This window comes from Gekko japonicus, unplaced genomic scaffold (genome assembly GCF_001447785.1).
Source record: "Gekko japonicus isolate JY-2015 unplaced genomic scaffold, Gekko_japonicus_V1.1 scaffold78, whole genome shotgun sequence".
Lineage (NCBI taxonomy): Eukaryota > Metazoa > Chordata > Lepidosauria > Squamata > Gekkonidae > Gekko > Gekko japonicus.
In genome coordinates this window covers 1,543,684-1,555,577 of record NW_015165236.1, presented here as the reverse complement: position 1 = coordinate 1,555,577, position 11,894 = coordinate 1,543,684, and the positions used below count along the sequence as shown (strand labels likewise).

At 53.4% G+C, this 11,894-nt stretch overlaps 1 protein-coding gene across 1 annotated transcript in view; it reads left to right on the top strand.

Moving 5' to 3' along the window:
- Positions 1–11,894, top strand: part of DNAJA3 (DnaJ heat shock protein family (Hsp40) member A3) — a 17,550-nt gene that overhangs the window by 2,644 nt on the left and 3,012 nt on the right. The window contains exons 3-12 of the mRNA XM_015409885.1: positions 6–16; positions 2,871–3,007; positions 6,485–6,568; positions 6,696–6,896; positions 7,626–7,778; positions 8,393–8,540; positions 9,556–9,620; positions 9,739–9,867; positions 10,277–10,392; positions 11,762–11,859. Coding sequence (XP_015265371.1) covers positions 6–16; positions 2,871–3,007; positions 6,485–6,568; positions 6,696–6,896; positions 7,626–7,778; positions 8,393–8,540; positions 9,556–9,620; positions 9,739–9,867; positions 10,277–10,392; positions 11,762–11,859 — 1,142 coding nt within the window. The remainder of the gene's footprint in view (positions 1–5; positions 17–2,870; positions 3,008–6,484; positions 6,569–6,695; positions 6,897–7,625; positions 7,779–8,392; positions 8,541–9,555; positions 9,621–9,738; positions 9,868–10,276; positions 10,393–11,761; positions 11,860–11,894) is intronic.

Below are 11,894 nucleotides of genomic sequence, written 5' to 3'. Positions count from 1 at the left end.
CTCGGGGGCCGCTCCGGTGAGTCCTCTGCCGCCGGGCGAGGGTGCCTCTGGGCATGTGCAGAGTGCGGCTGTCGCGGGAAGCCCGCTCTGGGGGGCGGGCGGAGCTCTGGACGGGGCTGCCCAGGAGGGAAGGCGGCCCCGAACAGCCCGGGAGAGGAAATGTCCTAGTCCATTAATAGAGGCGTAAGGTGTGGAAATAACCGGCTGAAGCTTTTCGTGGCCGGGAGGAAAATGATATCAGCTGGTAGAGAACAGCCCCTGAAGCCTCAGTGAAAGGGACGTTTTTTTAATGGAGTCCTGTGTTGTTAGCAAACCTGCTCTGAGAAGGGGGGGGGGAGGGTGTCTGCTGCTTCTTTGCCGTTTTGGGCCTTTGCATAGGGAGGGGCGGTCTGCCACGGCCTGCCAACCTCCCTCCGGGAGAGAATGCATTTCTTCACGTAGCCTATTTGAATGAGAAAGCCAAAGGTATCAGTCAAAGTTGGAGTCCAGCGGCACCTTTAAGACCAGCAACGTTTCATTCTGGGTATAAGCTTTCGTGTGCATGCCTACAAAACAAACGTGCATCAGTGCTCCCTCTCAGTGGGCCAGTCTGGTATAGTGGTGAAGTGCGCAGACTCTAATCTGGGAGAACTGGGTTTGATCCCCCACTCGTCCTCCACTTGCACCTGGCTGGATGACCTTGGACAAGCTGTAGTTCTGATTAGAGCTGTCCTTGAAAAAGAGCCATTTCTGTCAAGAGCTCTCTCAGCCCCACCTGCCTCACAGGGTGTCTGTTGTGGGGAGGGGAAGGGAAAGGAGTTTGTAAGCTGCTCTGAGACATCTTTGGGTAGTGAACGGCGGGGGAAATCCAGTCTCTTCTCTCTTCTTCTTCTTCTTCTTCTTCTTCTTCTAAGCTGCAGAGAATTGTGAGCAAAAATTCTACTTTGTGAGTTACCGGCATTGAGGTTGTGAGCAGGCAATTTGGCTCCTGCATAAATTAGTTTGCTCTGGAACCTTTTTTCCTGAGCTAAGACAAAATGCGTGAGCTGGAGACTAAAAAACTGTGAGCTGGCTCACAGCAACTCAGCTTAGAAGGGAACACTGGTGTGCATGCATACAAAAGCTTATACCCAGAATAAAACATTGCTGGTCTTTAAAGGTGACTCAAACTTTGTTCTGTTGCTTCAGAACAACATGGTTAGCCAGTGTTCCCTCTAAGCTGAGTTATTGTGAGCTTTTTTGTTGTTCAGTTGCATCCTTTGCCGTCCCCGTCTTCTTTGACCTTCAATCTTTCCCAGCATCAGGGTCTTCTCCAGTGAGTGCTCCCTTCTCATTTGGTGGCCAAAGTATTTGAGCTTCAGTTTCATTATCTGGCCTTCCAGGGAACAGTCAGGGTTGATTTCTTTTAGGATTGACTGATTTGATCTTCTTGCAGTCCAAGGGACTCTCAAGAGTCTTCTCCAGCACCATAGTTCAAAAGAATCTATTCTTCGGCGCTCGGCCTTCCTTATAGTCCAACTCTCGCAGCCATACATGACTACTGGGAATACCATTGCTTTGACCATGCGGACTTTTGTTGGCAGGGTGATGTCTCTACTTTTTATCTTGCTGTTTAGGTTCGCCATCGCTTTCCTCCCAAGGAGCAGGCGTCTTTTAATTTCATGGCTGCAGTCACAGTCTGCGGTGATTTGGGATCCCAGGAACGTGAAGTCTGTCACTACTTCCACGACTTTCCCTTCTATTTGCCAAGGAGTGATGGGACCGGATGCCATGATCTTAGTTTTTTTGATGTTGAGCTTCAAGCCCACTTTTGCGCTCTCCTCTTTTACCCTGAGCAAGAGGCTCTTGAGGTCCTCTTCACTTTCTGCCATCAGAGTGGTATCATCTGCATATCTGAGGTTGTTGATCTTTTCCCCAGCAATCTTGATTCCTGCTTGTGATTCATCCAGGCCAGCATTTCGCATGATGTACTCTGCATATATATTAAATAAGCAAGGTGACAATATACATCCTTGTTGTACTCCTTTTCCTATGCTAAACCAATCAGTTGTTCCATATCCGGTTCTAACTGTTGCTTCTTGGCCCTTATACAGGTTTCTCAAGAGACATGTGAGGTAGTCTGGTATTCCCATCTCTTTAAGGACCTGCCATAGTTTGTTGTGATCCACACAGTCAAAGGCTTTAGCATAGTCAATGAAGCAGAAGTAGATGTTTTTCTGGTACTCTCTTGCTTTCTCCATAATCCAGCGAATGTTGGCAATTTGATCTCTAGTTCCTCTACCTCTTCGAAACCCAGCTTGTACTTCTGTGAGCTAGCTCACGGTTTTTTAGCCCCTGGCTCACACATCCTTCTCTCTGGAAGGATGGCTCCAGAGCAGAGTAACTGATGCAGTAGCCAAATCGCCTGCTCACAACTTCATTGCTGGTCACTCAGAAAGTAGAATTTTTGCTCACAGGACTCCATGGCTTAGAGGGAGCACTGATGGTGACCCATCTGAAGGTATGAATTGGTCTTCTGTTCAGGCAGCAAAGGTTTCTGAAACCAGACTTTGTATCGGTTTACACAGAGAAGTTTCCACAGCTTATGCAAAGGAGCTGTGCGCTTATTTCCATCAACAGCTGGCCAGGTAGCTGAAGGTGCGGGTGCTTCATGAACATGGGCCATGAGATTGCTGGCACAAGTTATCTCGCTGTGGTCTCAGGCTGTGCAGAACGATGCTTGACTCAAGTGTGAACTTTGTAAGAGTAGCACACCCAAATGCAGTGCAAGTGGATCTCGTGGAGGCTTGCAACAGCCCTGGGCCTGGATTTCGAAGGGGCCGGTTGTGCTCTCGGTGCGCAGGTCTTGTGGGGCGGTTGTCTCATCCTGTTTTTTTTTTTGCTTTCTGCAGGGGTTCATCCTCATCCTCTCATACACGCTGCCTCATTTCACACCAGCTCTGCGGCCTCTGCCAAAGAGGATTATTACCAGGTTCTGGGAGTGCCTCGAACTGCAAGCCAGAAGGAGATCAAGAAGGCCTATTACCAGGTAGGCTAGCTGGAGAGGATTGGGCCAGGTCGTGGTTCTTAAAATAGGAAAGTCAGCCGAGGTGGGGAGGGCACAGCACGGCTGACTTTGTGTCTAGGTGGTGTGTGTGTGTGTGTGTGTGTCTGCATCTGTCTGTCTCTGTTTCTGTGTGTGCATTTACATATATAAATATATATAGGCATGTGTGCATAAAAAGTAGAAAAGAGCCAGAGTCCAGTAGCATGTTAAAGACTAACAACATTTGTGGCAGGGGATGAGCTTTCCTGAGTCACAGCCTCACTTCTTCAGATATCTAAAGAATACAGATCAAGATGTAGATAGAGATCAAGCGTAGATCAAGATGGGTAGCCGTGTTTGTCTGTCTATAGCAGGAGAAAAGAGCCAGAGTCCAGGAGTGTCATAAAGACTAACAACATTTGTGGCAGGGGAGGAGCTTCCATGAGTCACTGCTCACTTCTTCAGATACTTCTTCAGTGATTCATGGAAGCTCATATCCTGCCAACAGATGTTGTTCGTCTTTAAGGTGCTACTGGACTTCTTGGTCTTTTCTACTGCTACCGGCAGACTAACAGGGCTACCCATCTTGATCCATATATGTGTGTGTAGTCACAGAACCATAAGAGTGGGAAGGGGGCATACAGACCATCTAGTCCAACCCCCTGCCCAGTGCAGGACCAGCCTAAGTATGTTTGTGAGTGTTGTTGTAGTGTTTCAAACAGAATGAGCTGTGATCTGGGGAGGCCCCAGTTCAGCTCATGCCCTTTCCAGGAACTCCCCAGGAGACTTTTGGGGCTGGCTACTGTTATTCTGCCTCGACTTCCCATTTGTAATAGGACTGCTCTGGGGCTGGTTCTAGGTTTTTCTACCCAGGGCCCCCCTCATGACCTCCTTTCCTCCCCACACCTGCATGCCCCCACCTGCCCATCTTTCTTCCTCCTGCTTGCAAACCCTCCCACCACATCACCTGCATACCATTTCCCCATCTGCACCGGCCAGTGGATGCAGCTGGGAGTGCTGCTGCCCATTGTCTCTGGGTGTGCCCCCGCTGTGTACCCTTCACATGCCTTTCCTCAGTGACTCTGGGCAGTTGGGGGCATACAAACCGGTGGCTAAGGGAGGTATGCAGGAACCCTAAGGCTCTGGCAGCTGCCCCAGCTTTGGGTGTGCTGAAGTGAGCCCTGGACTGCTCCACTCAAGTGCCTTCGGCTGGTTGCAGTAGGATCCTCTCCCCTCACCCTACCCCCGGTGGGAGAGAACTTCACTGTAAGAGGAGGAGAAAAGCTATCTGCATCTGAGGATTATTCTGTTAAGCTGCCTGGGAAACTGGTGGCTAGGGAAGACGGTGTCTGCGGTTAAGCCAGTTTGGTGTCGTGGTTAAGTGCGTGGACTTTAATCTGGGAGAACCAGGTTTGATTCCCCACTCCTGCACCTGCTGGATGACCTTGGGCAAGCCGTAGTTCTGATAAGAGCTGTCCTTGAAAAAGAGCAGTTTCTGTCGGAGCTCTCTCAGCCCCGCCTACCTCACAGGGTATCTGTTGTGGGGAGGGGAAGGGAAAAGGAGTCTGTAAGCCGCTCTGAGACTCCCTTGAGTAGTGAAGGGCGAGGTATAAATCCAATCTCCTCCTTCTCTTCTTCTTCTTCTCCTGCTTTTTAATTTTTTAAAACCGTCATTTCATTCTCTGAAAGGGGGGGGGGGTTAGGCGGAAGCTCTCTGCATGCTGTGGGTGACCAATGGGATTAAAGCCTGATATCCCCGGGTAAAACCAGAGTGGCTTCTCCTGCCCTGTGGCCAAGGATGGTTTGGCGGCATTCGCAGGCCCTGTGGGGGGGCAGGTGTGAAGGGAGATGTCTGCTTGCTGGACCCTGGGAGCGGCTTCAGATGTTGTTCTCAGAGGAGTAGCCAGAGACGCGAAGGCCTGGGGAAAGCCAGGATTCCACCCACCCCCGTTTTGAATTCCCTAAGGATTTTAGGGTAACGTTGACTGGATGAATCAGGTGACCCGCTTCATTCTAAAACGTGGTGCTTTTGAATGTTGGTCACTCTATGGGATCTGGATGTGAAAATGCAAAGGATGTTTGGGAAGGCAGTTCACATAACTGAGGATAATGCTGGAATCAGTCTGCCTTGAAACCCATCTGTTTTCTAAGTTTAGCTACATAAGATGTTATACAAAACAGACGGAAAGTGCCAGTAGCCGTGTTGGTCCATATAGAAAAACTTCCAAAGCCATTATTAGGGCCAATTAAAATACTGGAAAGTGCTGAGCTGACGTCTCACAATTAGGCTGGGAGATAAAGTGGGGGGAGGATAGCCTAATATATCGAAGTCTGCCTTGGCTTCCTTTTCAAATGACCACCGTCTGCAGGTTTGGACTTCATGCCCAGCAATTCACCTCTTTCTCTCTCCCAATTGCCCCCCCCCACACACACAGTTTTTTGTTTCTTTGTTTAACAGCCAGCCTGAGGAACGGTTCGTTGAACTCAAAAGCTTGCTCACAGCATTGTGATATTTCAAAGAGTCTTAAGGCCAGTGCTCTGTACTGTTGCTTTTGGATAACATCTTCAGCAGACAGAGATGATCACGAACTGATTGGCAGTGGAAAGGAGAGAACTAGCACACCAAGGGAGTGGTTGGAGAGGACGGGGCGGATTGTGTGGGATTCAAACGCCTCTTCTGGTCAGGTTGAGAGAAAGAGGAGGAATTAGTGGAAGGCCTGGGTGTGTAGGAGGAATGAATGTTTCTTATCCTGATATTATTTCTTTGGGGTTCCTTCTTGAAGTTACTGTTTTTGTTAAAATTGTTTTGCTTTGGATTATGCTGCTTTTGTTTGAAGAGTTATTGTCTTAAGACAGCTTCAAGAAGGAATCGGGTAAACATATGGAGCAGAGGTCCATCAGTGGCTATTAGCCACAAGGTATATAGATAGGAACTCTCAGTCTGGGGCAAGGGATGGTCTGTATTCTTGGTGCTGGGGGGGGGGGGGGAGCCCGGCGGGGGGCTGGTGGGGTCCCACTTCTGGACCTCCTGATGGCACCTGGTATTTCTGGCCACCGAGTGACACAGGGTGTTGGACTGGATGGGCCATTGGCCTGATCCAACATTGGCTTCTCTTTTGTTCTTATGTCTGGGGCACACGGTGTAGATAGGAACTCTCGGTCTGGGGCAAGGGATGGCCTGTATTCCTGGTGCTGGGGGGGGGCAACCGTGGGAGGGCTCCTAGTGTCCTGGCCCCACTGCTGGACCTCCTGAGGGCACCTGGTATTTCTGGCCACCGAGTGACACAGGGTGTTGGACTGGATGGGCCATTGGCCTGATCCAACATCGGCTTCTCTTACGTTCTTATGTGATGTGACTGTTGTACAGAACTGTGAGTTTTGTCTTTGTATTCTAATCTGGATTGCACCTCTGGACAGTGAACGTAAAGTAAACCCCCCCCCCATAAGCCTCCGTGCCCCAGTGAGCCTTTTTTTTCCTAGCTTGCCAAGAAGTACCACCCAGATACCAACAAGGAGGACCCGAAGGCAAAGGAGAAGTTCTCCCAGCTGGCGGAGGCCTACGAGGTAAGGGGGGGGAGCTCCTTGGTGTCCTGGGGGGGGGGGCTCGTTCTGGAGCAGGCCCCCTGGCTGGGCCGCTTCACGGGGAAGCAGTGGAGACAGGAAAGCCGTGACCCCGGGGACTTCCTTGCAGGTCCTGAGCGACGAGGTGAAGCGGAAGCAGTACGACACCTACGGCACGGCCGGCTTCGACCCTGGCTCTGCGGGGGCCGGGCATCAGTACTGGGGGAGGGGGCCCACCGTGGACCCCGAAGAGCTCTTCCGGAAGATCTTTGGGGAGTTTTCCGGGTCCCCCTTTGGAGACTTCCACACGGTCTTTGACCAGCCGCAGGAGGTGAGCGTTGACTGTCTGGGAGCCCTCCGTCTCTGCGGAGTCTGTTCCGAGGGCAGGACCTGTAGCAGCCTCCCCTGGGGAGTTCCTCATTATGTAGAGGCCGGGCGGGGGAAGCCTTCGCCAAGGGGTCTCGGGGGTTCAGAGATTTCGCCTGCCCACAGCTCATTCCCTGGGACACCTTCTCCACTCCTGCGACTTCAGGCTATTTTCCCTTTCAGCCCGCCGGTCTCTGAAAGGAGACATGAGCCCTGATGGGGGGGGGGGGGGGGGGAGGGCAGGCAGGTTTGCAGGAGTTAGGGTTGGCAGGCACGGGATGAGCTCAGCACCGTCCAAGCCCAAACTTTCTCACGGTAAACGGCTTTAGAAACCAGCACCTGTTGAGAAACGGTGTAGCAGGTCTACCCTCGCCAGCTAGTTGGGAACGCTTTAACTCAGACGCCGATTTTGCTGCTTGTGAGGTGAAATGATGCCAAATTTCGGGGCAGGAGAGGAGAGGGGGGAGGGCGGGCTTTTGTTCATGGGATGCTGCAGCTGCTGGCTCTTCCCCTTTTTTGTCCAAGGCCCGCTGGCGCAACGCCCTCTTCTGCCCCCCTCTGTGAATGTGGCCAGGCGTGGCCCTAGAAACAGGGCGTCTCCCGCTCTGTGCTTCCCCGTGGGTGTAAACGGGTGGGTCATCGTGAAGGGCTGTGGCCTGAGCCGGGGGCCCCCTGTCCCCCCCCCCCCCCCCAGTACATCATGGAGCTGACGTTCACGCAGGCGGCCAAGGGCGTGAACAAGGAGATGGTGGTGAACATCAGCGACGCCTGCCAGCGCTGTGACGGCCAAGGCCACGAGCCGGGCACCAAAGTGCAGCACTGCCACTACTGCAACGGCACCGGCATGGTAAGCCAAGAGGGGGCAGCCCCCGAGAAGCCCCCGCTCTGCTCCGGAGCTTCTGCCGGGACTCGGAGAACCTCTTCTCCTCGCTTGCCGCAGAGGGGTCTCTGCCTTTGGGAATGGGGCTCCCGGGGCTCAGCAGATGTGGAAGAAACCGTATCTGGCTGAAGACGGAATTGAAACCTTAATGCATGTTATATATGACTGCAGGGCATACAGCCACTTTCGTGATATTCTCCCACTCTCTACAACTGCTCTATCCTCAGCCAGTCAAAAGATGCAATTGCTGAAGAACCTCCTAGAAAGTAGGTGCCCCAAGGTTACTGCTAAGCTTGCCAGATTTGGCTGGTTAGCTGTAAGGACTAGAAAGCTCCTAGTGAAAGACGAATAGATGTGATTTGTTACAGGACTTAACAGGTTTTACATGCATGCTCTATTTGATACTCATTTTATATATTTCATGTATGCTTGTGGTTGTACGAATTTAGTTTGAGTTAGTTGGTTGTATCAGAGTGCTGGCTTTTCGCGGTGAATAAATTTGTTGTTGTTGTTGTATCTGGTTGAAGAAAAATGTGTCCCAGAGATGGTGACTCAGCCCCTGTTTGTCCCCCCCCCCCCAGGAGACGATCAACACCGGCCCCTTTGTGATGCGCTCGACATGCCGGAGGTGTGGGGGGCGGGGCTCCGTCATGACGACCCCCTGCGGGTTATGCCGAGGCACCGGACAGACCAAGCAGAAGAAGTCGGTGATGGTCCCGGTCCCAGCAGGTCAGTCAGTGTGGGTGGGCCGCTTCCTGTGGAGCCGTGGCGGCCGCCGTGCAGCTGAGCAGCCTGGCCGGGTCGGAGTGAGGAGGGGGCAGCCATGCCCTGCGGAACGCATCGGGGAGGGCCGCCCGCCCTCGGGCGGAGTGGGTTGGCAAGCAGGCCGCTCCTGGAAGCACGTCCTCTGCTCCTGCGGCCTCTTCTCCCCTCCTGGGAGGCGGCTTTGTGCCTTGTGAACCTGTCTCAGCCAGCATGGGATGGGTCCCTGCAAGCCACAAAGGGGTCTGCCTCCCGTGTCGCTCCCCCAGAAAGGAGCAAATCCTCTTCTTCCTCCTCTCAAAATGCCCGCCAGAGGGTGGCTGGTGACCACATGGAGGGATGCCGCAGGTTCTGTCCCTGGGTACCAAAGAGCCAAGAGTCTTTTAAGCATGACACTTTCTGAAGCACCAGTTTGGTGAAGGAGCGGTGGCCTCTAATCTGGGAGGACCGGGTTTGATTCCCCATTCCTCCACATGCAGCTGCTGGTGTGACCTTGGGCAAGCCTTAGTTCTTTCAGAGCTGTTCTCTCAAGGGTAGTCCTCGAAAGAGCTCTCTCAGCCCCACCTCCCTCACAGGGTGTCTGTTGTGAGAAGGGGAAGGGAAAGGAGTTTGTAGGCCACTCTGAGACTCTGAGTGAAGGGCTGGGTATAAATCCAACCTCCTTCTTCTTCAACTGCCGGCTGTCCTTCAGTGAACAAACAAACTTGGATGAGGACAGCTGCAAATCGATTGTTTGGAACTTCTACAATCCTGCCTTTGCCCGTGGCTGAGGGTGGCTTAAAACACCAAGCAGAATGAAAATCCCAATCCCACCCCGGCCAAGAAAGTGTTAAAAACTGTAATTCAACGTTGCTCCTCTGAGCAGAGCGGAACAGGCAGCGCCAGGACTCAGCTGGGTGGATGACAGCCCACCGAGGCAAAGGAGTCGGCAAGTGTCGTGTCAGGCAAAAGACCTGACTGTTTTCTTCTTGTCTGGTTCCAGGTGTGGAGGACGGACAGACGGTTCGAATGCCTGTGGGGAAGAAGGAAATCTTCATCACCTTCCGGGTAATGCGCCCCCCCCCCCGGCCCGCTGCCCCGTTGCCCTCAGTTTTGAAACGGGATGTGGCCCATGCCGCCCCGCCCCACCTCCTGCCTAAGAACCGCGCCCGTCCTTTGTCCTCAGGTCCAGAAGAGCCCCGTGTTCCGGAGAGACGGCGCAGACATCCATTCGGACCTCTTCATCTCGGTGGCGCAGGCGGTCTTGGGGGGGACGGCCCGGGCCCCGGGTCTGTACGAGACCATCAGCATCACCGTAGGTGGCAGCGGCCGGCTCGGCAGAACTGGAAGCCGCTTCCTCCGGCTGAGCAAAGCGAGGCTGGGCGAATGCTGCTGGGGGCATTTGGGGATTCCGGGAGGGCTTGGGTGCCGTTTGTGCTGCCTTCATCCAGGCCTGTTGGGGACTGTTTTCTGGAAAGAGACTCTGATGCGGCGGGGGGGGGTGTGGGTCAGCCCGTCTTGTCCTGCTTGCCAAAGGCAGTCAGACTAGATCTCTCATCTCCCCCCCCCCCCCCCCTACTCTTTCCTGCTTGCAGCACTACACTTTCTTCCCTTGTCACAATCCTCCTCCCGAGTGGGCCAGCCCCCGGGAGAAGTCCGCCAAGCGTCCTGCAGGGAGACACGCCCGTTGAAAGAGGCCCCCCTCCCTTCTGTCCCCCTCCCAGATACCCGCTGGGATCCAGTCCGACCAGAAGATCCGGATGAGCGGGAAGGGCATCTCAAGGGTGAACAGCTACGGTTACGGAGACCACTACATCCATATAAAGATCAGGATTCCCAAGTAAGTCAAGGCCGGGGGGGGGGCATTTCTCCGAGAACATTCAGAGAGAGCCATTTATAGAGCATGCCCAGAGATTTTTCTCTGAGGGCGTTCCAGAAGAAGAAGAAGAGAAGAGATTGGATTTATACCCCATGGCCCTTCACTACCCAAGGGAGTCTCAGAGCGGCTTACAAACTCCTTTCCCTCCCCCTCCCCACAACAGACACCCTGTGAGGGAGGCGGGGCTGAGAGAGATCTTGACAGAAACTGCTCCTTTTCAAGGACAGCTCTAACAGAACTACGGCTAGCCCAAGGTCACCCAGCCAGGAGCAAGTGAAGGAGGAGTGGGGAATCAAACCCGGTTCTCCCAGATTAGAGTCTGAACACTTAACCACGACACCAAACTGGCTCTCTAGAAGCTCTGGGATTTCTGCCATGAGCACCTATCTTGTCGCTGCTGTTCATTCCTTGGCCTGGGGGTCTGCCCCCACCCCCCACCCCAAGTTTCTGCCTGTAGCCCTTACGCTCGCTTCCAGGACATAAGAGATGCCCATGTTGGATCAGGCCAGTGGCCCATCCAACCCAACACTCATTGTGTCGCACAGTGGCCAAAAATACCATCAGGAGGTCCAGCAGTGGGGCCAGGACACTAGAAGCCCTCCCTCTGTTGCCCCCCCCCCCAAGCATCAAGAAGACAGAGCATTCCTTGCCCCAGAGTCCCTATCAGTGTTCCCTTTAAGCTGAGTTAGTGTGAGCCAGCTCACAGTTGTATAGCCTCTGGCTCACACATTTTTGTCTTAGCTTGGGAAGGATGGCTCCAGAGAAAACTATTTTATGCCGCAGCCAAATCGCTCACAGGACTCCACAGCTTAGAGGGAACATTGGTTCCTATCTATCCCTTGTGGCTAATAGCCACTGGTGGGACCTCTGCTCCGTATGTTTATCCAATTCCCTCTTGAAGCCATCCATGCCTGTAGCTGCCGCCACCTCCTGTGGCTGTGAATTCCAAGTGTTAATCACTCTTTGGGTGAAGAAGGACTTCCTTTTCTCTGTTCTAACCCGACCACTCAGCAATTTCATGGAGTGCCCACAAGGAGTTCTTGTCTTGTGAGAAGGGGAGAAAAGTACCTCTTTCTCTTCCTGCTCTGTCCCATGCATAATCTTGTAAACCTCGATCATTTCAGCCCTCAGCCGTCGTTTCTTTTCTGCATGCACAGTCTAAAGCAATTGGGTAAGAGGCCCCTTCGTTTTCAAAAGAGCCGCTTGGGTGGGAGCCCGGAGAGACGGGATGCCATGTTCGAGTCTCTCTCTCTCTAGCCGAGGCCCCGCAGGCTTCCCCCAGAGGGCTGCAGAGCCTCCAATGCGGGACCCCTTTTTCTGCACCTGGCAGGAGACTGACGGACCGCCAGCGAGCCTTAATGCTGAGCTACGCGGAGGACGAGACGGAGGTGGAAGGGACGGTGAACGGGATCACCAACACCAGCACTGGTAGGCGGGGCCTGCTGCAGACGGGGTGGGTGGGG